The 14668-nt window shown below is 42.7% G+C and overlaps 2 protein-coding genes across 2 annotated transcripts in view; one reads left to right on the forward strand and one right to left on the reverse strand.

The window, feature by feature from the left end:
- The window catches only part of LOC108047856 (heterogeneous nuclear ribonucleoprotein Q), a 50819-nt gene that overhangs the window by 11280 nt on the left and 24871 nt on the right, over positions 1 to 14668 (forward strand). The window contains 1 exon segment of the mRNA XM_017128227.2: positions 5219 to 5308. Coding sequence (XP_016983716.2) covers positions 5219 to 5308 — 90 coding nt within the window.
- LOC108047858 (putative mitogen-activated protein kinase kinase kinase 7-like) lies at positions 3285 to 5046 on the reverse strand. The gene is made up of 5 exons (XM_017128245.2): positions 4988 to 5046; positions 4620 to 4931; positions 4305 to 4481; positions 4104 to 4248; positions 3285 to 3956 (listed from the first exon to the last, which is right to left on the reverse strand). The coding sequence occupies exons 1-5, from the start codon at positions 5027 to 5029 to the stop codon at positions 3292 to 3294; spliced, it is 1341 nt and encodes a 446-aa protein (XP_016983734.2). The 5' UTR covers positions 5030 to 5046; the 3' UTR covers positions 3285 to 3291.

The following is a 14668-nucleotide window of genomic DNA, read 5'->3' on the forward strand; positions in this document are numbered from 1 at the left end:
AGGGAGGACGCTCCTCCTGCTCCTTTCGATCACAAAAGGAGTGCAGAATGTGCATCGCAGGAACCGCTGAATCCCTGCGCCATTATTCGCATTATAATGCCATTCCGATATGTGTATGTAAATAAACAAAACAAAAATGGGAAGCCTCGGCCAGGGCAATCGCTTGCGTTCTAATTGCCGGCAAGGACCTGCCTGGATCCGACTGCCTGGCATCCTGCTAGGCTGGACATGCAATTGCATTGCTGCTGGCATTGTTCCAGGCCCCGCTTAAGGGTTGAGTTTCAAGTTCTGCACTCGCCGGGGTTATCGCACGATTACAAAAGATTTCCTACTCTCTGGTCAGCCTCGGCTTCAGATCCTGAATCGGATTCAGATTCGCGAGTACAGCAATGCGAAAAGGCGAAACTTGCAGCGGAAGTTGAGCGTACATTTCGTCAGCTGCCCCAGCCTTTTTTTTGGGAGGGCAGCGGGGCGGGGTTCGTTGTGGGATTGAGATTTATCTAGGAGATACATTATGCAGCAGCTGTGGCAGAGTTTGGGGGACATTAATCACTGGTCCCGCTCAAAGTTTGACCTCTGCGCTGCGTGTGAAATCGAAGCCGTTCATCTGCTATATCCTGCCGCATTCCCCATACATCTTTTGCGCTTTTTCTAGTTGCCTGCACGAGGAGAAAAATTAAACACTGCCCCATAATTCTTGTTCACCAGAAGAGCCTGGTTGAATTAGTGAGTTATGGCTTAAAGTTTGCAGTTTTGACCACTTCATATTTGTGATTTATCCCATGTGACCAATTATACCATTTGCAGGTATATAAAGTTGTTGTTTTGGCCGTAAAATGAAACATTTGGTCTTCTCACAATTTTTCTTTTTTTTTTTAACACCTATTGGTAAATTAATCCTCCAATTTCTGAGCTTTGAGCTCTAGAAGTATATGCCAAATAAAGCTAACTTATTTCTGATTATTTTAGCATTTTAGCGAGAGACATCCTAAATTATTGATATTTCGGTGACCCCCTTATTTTTTTATTCTGTAGCATTGAAATGTCGTTTGTTTTGGTGACCCCGATTTCCGGTTTGGATAAAAATTTCGCTTAATATTAAACTGCTCACAGTTTTCTTTTATAACGCCTAGACTAAATTAACACCGTGATTGTGTTATTCGCACAAAGAGCTATTTATTGAACTGCTGCCACTCTAGTTTTTCTCCGAGTGTGTGCGTGTGTTTGACCTTCTGGGCTGTCATTGACCCCGCTGCGGTGTGAGGCCAACTGCATCGCGGTCATGCGGGAAGGGAGGGGTTCAGAGTGGAACGGGCGAGCGGTCTCATTATACATAATGTACTGCCAGGTCCTGCGGCACTTATCCATAGTTGCAGCATGTGCTGCCCGACGCGTTCCCATTCCGCCTTTGTTTCAGCTCGCAAATTATTACGACATGTACACTTGAAACTTAGAATGCACTCGCACAACATATAACACACAACACACGGTGGCACACTCGCACACTCGCATGCACTCGAAAATACTCACTCGGCCGTACTGACCTATTCCTCTGAAAACGCTGGTTGGCCTGTCTGCCGGCAAATGGCTCAAGTAGGGGGCCCAGAGCGATTCTCGAGACCAAGCCAAGCGTGAACGTTTAAAGTTCCCTTTGTTTTTGTCCAGGGATTAAACGTGGGCGGGATGCAGGGGGCGGAAACGGCAATTTAATGGGAAGGATAATGAATAGGTTTCCTAGCAGCTCGCTCGCTCTCTGATACGTATACTTATATGCGGCTCTTTGATATAAAGGGTTTGACTAAATGTGGTTAAAAGATACGAGGCGGAAAACCAGGAATCGGTAAAAATTCTACATCTGTGCTAAGACTATAAATATTTTTATCTTTTCTAGACCGTAATGTAGATTGCTCCGGCAGTCAAAGAAGATTTTATTTTTCCAGATAACTAATCTTTAAGTTATTGCATGCAATAGTTTATTGGGCTGTTATTACAAAAATTAAAATTGGTCGAATTTTTAACCTCAGAAATATACGTTAAATGAAGGTAGTTAATTATTCCTAATTATTTTACCCAATCGAAGATTGGTGGGACAAACACTTAATTACGGGCTTAAAGAATTTCTGCTTATATTAACTTTTTGATTATCATCAGTAGGGTCTACTTAATCTTTAGCTTATTCTTATCCATCCCTTTCTATCCAATCGCTTCTCAACTTACTGCAGTGGGGAACTGCAGTATCTGCAGATTGCAGCTTTGTGCAGGGAACCTCAGTGCAGTTTATGCAAATATGATCTCCCGATCGAGATTAGTGACACTTGATTGCATTGCGTTCTTACCCACAACCTCTGCAGCAATCTCTTACTAAATGTTTTAACACCTCGTTGAGCTTACAATGGCTGGCGATTGGGAAGGCTCTGGGATCTGCTGCACCTGAAAATCGATATTTGGACAGAAGGTTATTAAAGATGGAGCGAGGCAGGGGCGAAAACAAAATAAAACAAAACCTGGCTGCCAACACCTTGGAGCAGACGGACGACAACACGACGACATTTGTGGACGGGGTATTGAATGTAATTAAAAGGAGTTGGATTACAAGTGTTGGCGGTGACCGAGGAGGGAAGGGGGGAGGAGGCTTTCTTAAAGGGGCTCGAGAAAAGGAGCTCTGCCGCTGCTTGCATGCAAAAACAACAGCGAGGGGCTTAAAAACCAAACGACAAGCATGGAAAAAATGGGGAATGTGGAGGGGAGACCTCGACGACTACACAGAGTTCTTCTTTTCACTTAGCACACAAGTGAAGCTCGCTCCGTTTCTCTTCTGACTGAGCGACTCTCCAAAATGCACTTTAAATGGCAGTTTCCGGTCACACACACACACACACAACCAAAAGGCGTATGTGGCATGTATGGGAAGAGAGAAACAATGCAAAAAACGCCAAGGAGTCGCGCTGTGCCAGGAGCAGCAATGCACCGCTTGGTACATACTGTACTCCACCCCTCGACGTCGCTGTCATGTCCGCCGTCGACGTCGCCGTCATCGTCCTTATAGCCGTCATCCTTGCTGTTGTTCACATCACATCACATCCTTCACATCCCTACCTTTCCGTACTCCTTATCCATCGTGCTTAATGCAGTCTAAGCTTTTCATAGGCCTACCCCTTGCAGTTTGCATTTGCATCGGCATCAGCATCGGCCGTTGCAAAAGGGTTGCTGTGGAAGGACTCTCTGCATGCAGTCGGCTTTATTAATCATTCCCCGCACATTAGCATAACAAATTAATAATCATATTTCTGCTTAGAAGCCCAGCTTCTTTTTCGTTTTGTTGAACGCCCGTTTAGTTTCGCGACCCACATCCTGGACCGCCCTACGCGTCTCCCGCTCGCCATCGTGGGCAGCCCTGGAGACCTCCCGCTCGGTGTCATTCTCCGCCCGACGGACTTCCCGCTCACCATCGTGGGCCGCTCTCACCGTTTCGCGAGCAACGACCTTGCCCAATCTATCCATTTCCCGTTGCACAATCGGAAAGATCATACGGGCCGTGCGCGTCTGCCGACGCCGGAAATCAACGCGCATAAGGTTACGATTGCTGGACGGATCCTTGACAAAGGTCACCACGGCAACAGAGTCATCGCCCAGGACCTGGATGAAGTCCTCGTAGTTCTCGCCGGCGCACAGTTCGCCCAGATACTCCTCCACCAGCTTCATGGAAGGCCTGCGACTGGGATCTTCGTCCAGGCAACATTCTACCAATTGCTTGATGCCTTCCCAGCAATCGGATCTCGATGCATCCATCTGGATGAAGTCCTCGCAGTTCTCGCCGGCGCACAGTTCGCCGAGGTACTCCTCCACACGCTTCATGGAGGGCCGGCGACTGGGATCTTCGTCCAAACAACATTCTATCAATTTCTTGATGCCTTCCCAGCAATCGGATCTCAATGCATCCATTCGGGGACGTTCGCCTGGTGAAATTATTATAATAAATTTTAACAAACTAATTTTAATAGTATGTGTAGTTTTGTTACACAACATTTTTAATTGGTAAGGTTTTTGTTATAAAAATGTAATTTAAATTTTTAAAAATGTACTCTTTTGTAAATATTACTTACCTTTTGCAACAGCTGAAAAAATTGCGTATTCATTGTCTGGATTCTCCAAGTGAAAATAGGGCCTTTGGCGTGACATTATCTCCCAGATAACTATTCCAGTGCTGTACACATCGCCCTTATCCGTGTACTCCTTGTTCTTAAACACCTGTAGTTAGAGAAGTGGTTAGTCATTATATTGACAACCCAATTCGTTCCACGCACCTCTGGGGCCATATACCTCGCTGTGCCTCTCATATCTGACATATTATTGGACATATCCGTTGCCAAGCCGAAATCGCAAATCTTCAGTTGATCAAACTGTTCAGTCAGTAGCAAGTTCTGCGGCTTCACATCACGATGCAAAACCGCTCGTTCCATTGCATGCATGTGGGCAAGGCCCTACAAATAATTAAATTACATTATGAGTGTGCTTACTTTTTAAGCTTAAAAAATCAAGAAACATTTATTTTATTTTTGAAATCTTTGCTCTTGCCATATGCCCTTATATTAAAAAGCGAAAACGACACCATTGCTTACCTTGGCGCATTGGTAAGCCCAACGAACGGCCTGCTCCATAGTGAACTCCCTCTGATTATCGTCGTATAGAAAATCGTAAAGAGACCCTCCCTCCATGTACTCCATAAGAATGTAGTTGGTATTATTGACGTCATCGATGGCTGAGCCAAAAACCCTGATAACATTTTCGTGGTCAATATTCGTCAAGTGTGTGATTTCCCTTTCTGCGTTTTTCTTAAGTGACTCAGTTAAAAGCTCAGACACCTTCACCGCGATTTCCTGGTCCTTCCAAGTGGCCTTTCGAACCGCACCACCGGCTCCAACTCCAATTCTCTGAACAACAGAGATGGTTAGTTATTATCCTGAATAAAATTCCAATTAAAACTTACTTCACTCAGCTGCAGTTCCGCGAAATCCACCTTTTCAGCCATCTTAAACTATATGTTCAATCAGCTTGAAATACTTTTTCGTACTGAAATGAAGCTACCATTGCGTTCATGTTTAATGGCAGCGATAAGATCCCTTATCGGTATCTGATAACTGCCTATACTAATCTATATTTCGCAGAATTTTTCTTATGCTAATAAATTTAATTATTTCCTTTGATTTTTTTCTTGCAGTTTCCCACAACCTGGGCCGGGATTCATATCGGACCTTCAGCCCGGAAATGTACTCCTCATTAGCAAGCCCATTGGGACCTCATGCAACGGGTAAGTGATATATAGTTATATATTAATTAAATTAATCCCTATCTTAAATACAAATTTTGCGGGGTTTCAGAAAATATAAATCTAAATTAAACAAGTAAAAAAGTATAATCTTGTACATGAAACTTTAATTACTAACCAGGTTTTCATGTCAGATGTTAGCAAAGCTTAAGGAACTTGTTTTCTTATATTATTTTTATCATTTATTTATTTTATCTGTCCAGCTGTTTAAGAAAAACAGGCAGAAAAGCTGACTAGTCTCTGATGGGCACTTCAATGGCCATGCTGTTTATATTGGCAGTCCTGCCCATCTGGATCTCGCATTACACGCTGATGCCGTGGCCTGCTTGAATTACACGAATGTCTACGGTTACATAAAGCGCCTGAAAGCAGTTGCTCTCCATTAGTTTGAGCCGCCGGCCCCGAGTTCCTTGCACTCCTTTCATTTTCAGCCAGCTTTTGCCTTTGCCCAGGCCCACACATTTGTTGGTGTAGGTCCAGTCCCTATCCCGATATAAGTCCGGGTATCAGTCCCAGTCCCAACTTATGTAAACCACATGCCCACTTCACTTGGCAGGCTGCCTGACTCACTTCGGTTGGATGGTACACACGGAAAAATAAATATATCAATTCCATAGGATAGCCAATTTTAAAATGTATTTTAATTATATTATTTTTTATTTCATTTTTAAAGTGAAATTAATTTGAAACAAATCTGCAGAGGATGTTGCCTAAACTTCATTTTTTGTCATTTAGTTAAATAGTAGGATAAAATGTATATAAATAAAATCTTAAATATATACTGTAATATGTGTGAACTCAATTATTTCCCATTTGCCAAGAAGGAATATTGAGATGGTTATTTTCTGTGTAATAAGTTTGGTTGGATGGTAGGATGGCCTGGGCCCCAGTGCGTTTACATAATGCAAATGCAAGTACATAGCACTTGAGCATGCTCTTCGCGCCACGTTTCGCATATTTGCCGGCTGCATGTGTTCTGGCCAACCTCTCCTGGTTGCGCCACCGTTTCTGGTTAGCCCTTTGCCATGTCAGCACCTCGCAACGTCATTTTTTCGACTGCGGAATTAATGGGTTAAGTAAATAGCCATGTAATATCTTGCAGGGCCAAGCGGTTCTGTAAGAGAGGGGAGGGGGGGCTTTGGTTATGGTAAAAAGGACTGCATAGGCAACGCTCGGATGTCGATGCTGATATCCTCCGGTCTGCAGTTTTCGCTTCATTCAGAGGCCTTTTTTTCAGACGAAAATGGCTCATAAACTTTAAGATAGACTTAAAATAAATATTAGGTTAAAACATTTCATTTAAATAATTGGGTTTTTCAATATTTATTTTTTATATATGTAATGTGGTCAAACTTGGACTTCCCGAAGTTTTTATACTATTTTAGAACATTTTCATCCAGTTAGCTTTAAAGCTTAAATGTACTTTATAAGGTCAAAAATGTGTCATTTTATGAGGGAAATTGCTGACTAAAATGAACATGTTCTCTGGATAATGGAAAATAAATATATTACTTGTCAGTTATTTAAAAAATGCATTTTATTTCTGCATAAACTCAATAAAAATGTTTATTTTACTTAAATGTGGATATACTGTCTAAAAGCAAACTCAAAGCAAGTGCTACGTGATTCATAAAGGTAGTTGCACCTTGCTGGGAAATGTAGGTGAAACAATTTGTATTTATTTGGCAGCGACAAAAAACGCGTTCTTGCACTTTAACCACGTTCAAAATATCCGTGAATACACAAGAAGCAGGCGAACTAAAAGCGCTGTTGTCGTCACCATGTGTGCGCAGATTGCATTTCAATGGACCAGGGACCTCCTCCCTCCTCCACCGAAGGGGGATCTCTCTCCGAATCCTTGCCTGCATCTTCCCGGTTTCCCAGGCTGTGCCATGTGCAAGCTGCACGGCTGTTGCTGTTGTGATGTTGCTGCTACTGCTACGATATTGCTGCTGTGCTGCAATGCATTGCTCGTTGCAAGGGTCGGCAATTGTGCCTTTGTTTTAGAAAAAAAAGCGCGGTGAGAAGAACTCGCCCCATGCAACGGCGAAAGGCAAAAGTAGGCCAAGTTAAAATTGATTTAATGCGTTGATTGCGTGGACGTCGAGAATCGTTGCAGCTGCGATTGCGGTTGCAGTTGCCCAGATTTATGCCGCGTCAGCTGGGTCTTGTTTTACTTTCGATGGATCTTAATCTTCCCCGCGATCCGGTGGTCTGAGATCGCACTGACCCAGAAATCGGCGAGGGTAGACGGGGCGTATGCGCGATGTGCGATGGCGATGGCGATGGCGAACATTGACCCAGGACCTCTTGCCACCCACTTGGCGCGTTCGTTAAAAATAATTGCCAACCCCTTTTGCAGGTTGCGTGTCACAGCACCTCATCCTTCAGCAATTTTCCACAGTTTGTTGATTTTCCCGCCGACGACGTCAAGTGGCCGGTGTTTTCCTTTTGACAGCTAATTGGAAAAATGTTTTGGAAATTCGCCTTCTGTTTATTCTTGCACATCAGAGCGTTGCCTCGGCAATCGCCTCGAATCGAATCGAAGGGTCCTTGGCAGGATGCGGAACAAGGGCGCATTATATTTTAACACCTTCATCCAATTGCCAGCTTTTTGTTCTACTTCCTCGCATCGATCCTGGCCGCTGTCAGATGCGTTGCCCTTCTGTCCCTGCCTCGGGCTTAATTTATGGACTTTGGCCATCATTCTGCCGTTTTTTTATTCCTTCGCTGTGGCTGCTTCATTCCAAAAGTGACGACAAAACATTCCACAATATGACAAAAAAACGAAAGAAAGAGAAATCCTTTTTGCAAAAGAATCAAATGCAAAAAAAAAGAACGCCATCGACAATTTAGATAAATTTTCCCACCAGCCAGGGCCATAAAAACAAAGACCACGACCCGAGAAGATCATCGAGGGGTGCTCCTCGCTCGCTCTCTCTCTCACTCTCTGCAGGATTTCAGGGTGTCCAGGCCACGGGTGCGGTCATCATACTCATCCGCATCCTCATCCTCATACCCATCCTCATTCATCCACAATATAATCACGCTGTGCTCGATATCGAATGATAAACTCCGAGCCACAGTCGTATAAAGATGATAGTGTGTGCGATGGTGGTGGTGCAGCTTGCCTCCAGTTTGTGTGTGCTCAAAGGCTCAGCGCATATCCTTCAGGTACAACTTACTCATATATCACAAAAGGATACTGCGCTCCTCCCGTTGTGTGCTTTTCTGCTTAGCTTTTTGTCTTGTCTGCGTGGTCAGCTCTCTGGCTATTGCTCCCTCGCCCCCCTCCCCCGTTTCCCATTTTTTTATCCCCTCGATCCCCTTGATCCTGCTCGTCCTGCTGGCCGCTCGAAGGTGACACCGTGGCACAGACAATGGCCAAAGCAGGAGACACGATGGTCAAGCGACCGCCTCTCGCAGCGCTAAGAAAAAAAAGGAAGCGGCGAGCTAAAAAAATTAGACGATACGAACCAGTCGCTGGTCAAATGCAAAAAAAAAGATATAAAAAGAAGTACGCAAATCAAAATCAACTCATAAAAAACTTAGTTTTATATGTGGGTCTGCATTAAAAATGCAAATGTCGCATTGAGTTTCCTTCCTTCATGGCTCGTTTTTTTTCGTTCGTTGTCCTCCTCCTGCGATGTCCTCGCTGCGGCTGGTCATCATCCACTTCCTGTCCCCGTTTCTGGCCTGCCATTTAAGACTTTGGGTAAACATCGTTTTGCAACGGTGACTAGAATCTGAAAAACTCTTTTTGAATTGACATTCGACTTAATTTTGTTTTTTTAATTTAGAATATCCACTAACGTAATCCTTGTTAGATGCCATAACTTCATTAAATAGTCATAATAACAACTAAGCTACTAAAATAATACTTCTTACAACGGTTAAAGTTTCAAAAGAACTTATCCTGTAAGCGAACTTAAATCTCCAAAAAATACAAATTTATTAAATTGTATTATTTAAATTTATTCATTTAGTTTAGTTATTAATGATTACATTTTTTAATGGCCTTCTCTTTTATGGGAAAACACCATATTTAAGTCAGTTTTAGAATCCAAATGTTAAAGGTCCTTCAGATTTAGTTTAATATTATTTAAGCACCCACGTTTAAATTGATTTTTAGAATCCAAATTTTAAAGGTCCTTCAGATGTATTTTAATTTTATTTAAGCAACCACATTTAAATAGATTTTTATTTAAATAGTAATGCTTCCAAAGTATTAAATTTCTATAAATTATTATAAAAATTATTTCGATATTTTGAGAATGTAATGGCAATCATTAATAACTTAAAATGAGCCCTTTTAAAAGTTTAACTTTTAAAAATTAACCCCTGCACCCACATAGTTTGCCTTCAGGCTTAACCCCTAAGACTTTCTAGAATTTCGAAAACTTTTGCTTTCTTACTCCTCAATTAATGCTCGCTGATTCCGAGAGTGAAGCAGCAAAAACATGAGCAACCACCGGCGATAAAAAGCCGAGCCTGAGCGAAGAGCGAAAAAAAACAAAGCGAAACTGAAATATCAGCGTGGCTCAATAAGTTTCGGGCCCTGGACATTGTCCATCCTTTTGCGAGAGAGGTTCAGGTACATTCGAGGACGAGGCTAAGGACGAGTGTGAGTACCTACCTCTACCTACCATCCATTTGAATGCAGACAAGTCCTTGCGCCGTGATCTTCCTTTGTGCGGCGGCCAAGTGCGCTGCTGTCTGCCGACCGCCCCCCTTCCCCGCGGACCACTGGACCCTCAGCAACCCCGGCATCTCGAAGGAAATGAAATGAAAAGCATGCAGAAAAAGTTTTATTATGCGAGCGAGGGAAAAAAATGCGATTTTTTATATGAAAAATATTTGGAACGATATGGACTGCGGCTGGCAGGGGGTTGCTAGGGGAACAGGGCACATATGGGGGTAGGGTCTCGAGCTTTGTGCCTGTGTGTAGTGTGTAGTGTGTTTGTGCCTCTCGGATCGCAAGAAGTGTTGGATGTCATCTTATTATTTCGAGACCATCGCAGCGACGCCGGCAGCGCGATCCGATCCGATCCGATCCGATCGCCTTGATGATGACCATGCGCCCGAGATTCCCCTATAGCTGCCACATAGCCAGAGCTACAGCCACCGCCACTACGGGGCCACTGCGTCCCCCGTCAGATGTAAGCCTCGCAAGACTGTGGGAATAAAAACAGGATCGGAACGAAAAACTGCGTTATCGCCGCAGATACGGACATTTCTTGTTGTTATTTTATTGCTGCTGCCGCCGCCGCCGCCGCGCTTGATGATGCCTCCGATTTTTGATGATGATGCTGCCTCTTCCGCTGCTGATGGTAATGGTCAGCGCGATGGTCATCGTGATCTATGTGAGACAGCAGCGTTATCCTTTCAGCCTCGTTGCCCACATTCGCTCCGTTTGGCTTTCGTTTTCTGCCCTGGTTGCGAGAGAAGATGCTTTCGATTCTGGCCCACAGAAGGTTTTTCTTGCCCCTACAGTCTTACTTCAATAACATTAACTATTAACTGGGATACGCTTAGCTTTTGCTAAGCATTATTGTCCAAAGATTATCTTGAAAATATCACAACTAAAACTGATCAGGCTTGACCGCTTTAAAACTAGACTTTTAGGAACTTTGATTTGGGTAAATATATAGGAGTATATAGGAGTTCTACTATAAGGTCAATTGTTTAATATATTTCATAATACTATTCATATAAGTTATCATTAGTAAGGTCTTACTTAGTTTAATGATCAGAGGGAATAAAACTGCAAACACAAAAAACTTTACGATCAGTCCTTCTTAATTATTTTATTTAATTGTTAGTAAAATATAAAATCCTATTGGCTTGACCAAAAATAAAAATAAATCTTCAAAAAAATTTGATATGCCTCATATGTTGTATAAAACGATTTTTTCTTCCAGGAAGAAAAGGGACTTAAGCTTTTTAAACATAATATGTCCAATTCCTTCAACTAGATCTTAATTTTCAGTTTTCCCATCAAGCTATTCGTAATCCCCGGCGGTCATCGCACCTGCTTTGCTGGCAAATTGAGTTAGCGAATCTGAATCAAAATCGGAATCTGAATCGGAATGGCAAAGAGATGGGCACATAGAACCATGACAGATCTTATCGGGGGCATCTAGATACGCTTTACTTGTCGCTCGGCCATTGTCCGTGACTTCGAGTTAATTAAACTTGGACGGGCGGCGGGCAGTGGGCAGCGGGGTGAGGGGCTGTGGACGTGGATGGATCATAAAAACGGATTGCCCGCCGGGCTGTGATGGGAGCAGAAGAATTGCAGTTAATTGAAATGTTCCTCAAACATAGAGAGGGTGGGAGCGAGAGGGAAGACAGGGGCAACAGAGACGGCGATACAGCGAGAGAGAGAGAGAGAGAGAGATAAGATACAAGAGCCCCTGGCGACAAAACGCATCCCGAGTTTGTTGGCATCTTTGGGCATCGGAATCTGAATCTGAATGTGAATCTCTGAGGGGTCAATTCAAAGTGGCAAAAAACCACAAAAAAACGCTAGAGCGAGGAGTAGCACTCGCATTCTCTGGGCGACAAAGGTTTGACTACAAGCCGGCAAAGCTGGGTGGTTTTCGCTAGCTGGGTTGAAGAACTACAAAAAGCAGGCTACGTATACGTATGTATGTGTGTGAGTTTCCGAGAGAGCGAGAATGCAATACCAATGCAAGCGACTGCCGCTGCGAATGCCAAAAACAAAACAAAAAGGAATCGTTTTGCCGGCTGTGCCACCTCTCTCTCTCTCTATCGCTCTCTCAGTATTGCCCTCCGAGTATTGGTGTATCTGTGTGCGACTGCGACTGCAAGCTTTTTTGTCGCCGACGGAGACTCTGAAAATCGGGCCTCTGAGACGGACTGACTACCCAGCCAGCCGGGTATCTGTATCTGTATCGCATCGCCACTCCACTCGCAAGTATCGCGGACGCGCAAACGACCATGCGAAAATATTGCAACCACAAATCTGGAACTTTTTACACAAACGGTTAAGGTTTAACAACACTCTGGCCAGTAAACACACATCTTTCGGAAATAATATATAGCCAAAAAAGACCGCAGCCAACGTTGGAAATCAATTTTAGTCAAAATTCTATTCAGGATCGGAGTCCGCGCATACGACGTCTTCAAAACACTTTGGATTATATCAACCGCAATAGAGCCCTGCCACCAAAAACATCAGCCATCATCGGAAAATATAACAATAGAATCGAATCACACAGTTATCACCCAGTAAAACTTGTTAGTGCTTAGAACGTTTAAGCAAAACATTTGCCAGTTTTTGTTTAAGTTTTTCTTTATTTGCTACAATTAATAACAACGGTAAATTTTTGATAATATTCTATACTATGGTTAAGTGTACAAGCCAATTACGCTTCTAGTTTTAACAACTAATATAACGTCGAAACAAACGCAGTCATAAAACGGCACAAAACTTATAACAAAACGAGGAGGAAAGTATCTATGGCCACGCGTTGCAAACTTTAAAAGCGTACGCAAAATGCAGCGACATGTCTGGAAATGCATTAAAATCAAATACAAAATCTATAAATTGCTAACAAGTGAAACAAACACAACATAAAACAAAGTAAACATAAAAGAAACCAAAAACAAAGTAAAAACAAATAATATAGATAAACAACAAAGTGCATATTTCGTGTTTAGTGACAAATTATGATCATCAAGTGAGGCGAACTGAAAACAATTGAAATTATATAATTAACCAGTTAGAGCAATCAACTTTTGCCACCAGAGACTGCGTTTGCACACATTTGCAATTTACCTTTCAGTCGGCTTTGGATTGTACCAGATTGGATCGCCCAAATACCACGAAACGCAGTCGGTCGAGACTTTCGAAACCAAATCTAGCCAAAAATTTATAATAGCAAAGGAAATTTAATCAAAATTATCCATATACCTGCCTGTGCCAGCTTTACGTAACCCGCAGAGCCAGGGAAAGTGCATCCGAAGCTTTTCAAGCGGCTCTGGAACTATATACACACGATCATACGCCGATCGAGGTTTCAAAGCTCCACGCGGGGTATACGCCCCATATAAAAAAAAGAAAAAAATTACGAATAAAAAAGAGAACCGAGAGTGCAACTGCATCGGCCGATCAACGATCCACGATAGGGAAAGCCGAGCGCTCGTAACTTGTTCTCCGAGGCTTCGTGCACTTCCTGTGCAGCGCTGCTCCGATCGACGATCTGCAGCTACAGCCCCCAGCAACAGGCGATCAGTTCGCTGGCGAATGCACCGCTGATTGCAATTACTGCCGAGCTGCATTGCATTCCTATTCCTGGTCAGAAGAGCTGAAGAGAGGCGATCGGTGTGATCTACTGTACTCTCCGCCGAGCAACGCCGAGCATCTCTATCGCAACGCTACGCAACGCAACGCAAGTCAACGTGTCGGAAAAGCGCGAAAGTGGCAAATATATTTTGCAACAAACATCCATTGTAGTCGATAAGAAAGTGCGGTCAAGTGAATCTCTCCAGTGAAGTTCTTGAATAGTGAAAAAACGTAACAAACTTAGAAACACACATTCGCATTAATTCGCATAAATATAGCTAAGCACATTTTCGGATTAAATATCTACAGCACCCATTGGATACATCGTCATCATCATTAGCAGCAGCCGCCTCAGCACCCCACACACTTGGATACACAGTGCCTAAGATACTCTCTACTCGGAAGTTGCAGCAACAATTCGCTCGAGTAAGTCGCCAATTCTGATTTATAATCGTTAAAACTGCGGCTGGGGACACACCTTTTATTTACTAAATATAACAGATATGTATCTCTGATTTTTTTTTTTATGGGGCGATTCTACAAAGAAGTTCATTAGCCGTCGTAAAGATATCGGGTTTAGATGGTGAGTCAAGGTTGCTGGCTAAGACTTTATATGTTAGAGAATTGTGTTCAGGTTATCTATTGTCAAAATGTACTGAGGGTTTCGAGTGTTTTTTGCTTTTTCCGTTTATTTATTTAGTTGTTGGAGAATGTCAACTACTCTCTCTGTTTCATAATTGTTCTATTTTGAAAACGTTTATTGAAAGCCTTTTTATTTTTCTACATTTTTTGTATCACACAGTATAATTTGTATTCTCTTCAAAAATACTCCGTGGTTTTCTGTTTTTTTTTTATTAAATGCAATTCCTTTTTTTATAAGCGTAAGTTAAATTTATATTAATTTTCTCATGTGACTTTCATTTAATTTGCATAGTTCTACATATTTTCAATATAATTGGCCGCAAACATTCTCACACTTTACTGGAATTTTTCCGCACACTCGACTTCTTTCACCAGCTTCTAGGGTTACC

This window comes from Drosophila rhopaloa, unplaced genomic scaffold (genome assembly GCF_018152115.1).
Source record: "Drosophila rhopaloa isolate 14029-0021.01 unplaced genomic scaffold, ASM1815211v1 contig_178, whole genome shotgun sequence".
NCBI classification, from domain to species: domain Eukaryota; kingdom Metazoa; phylum Arthropoda; class Insecta; order Diptera; family Drosophilidae; genus Drosophila; species Drosophila rhopaloa.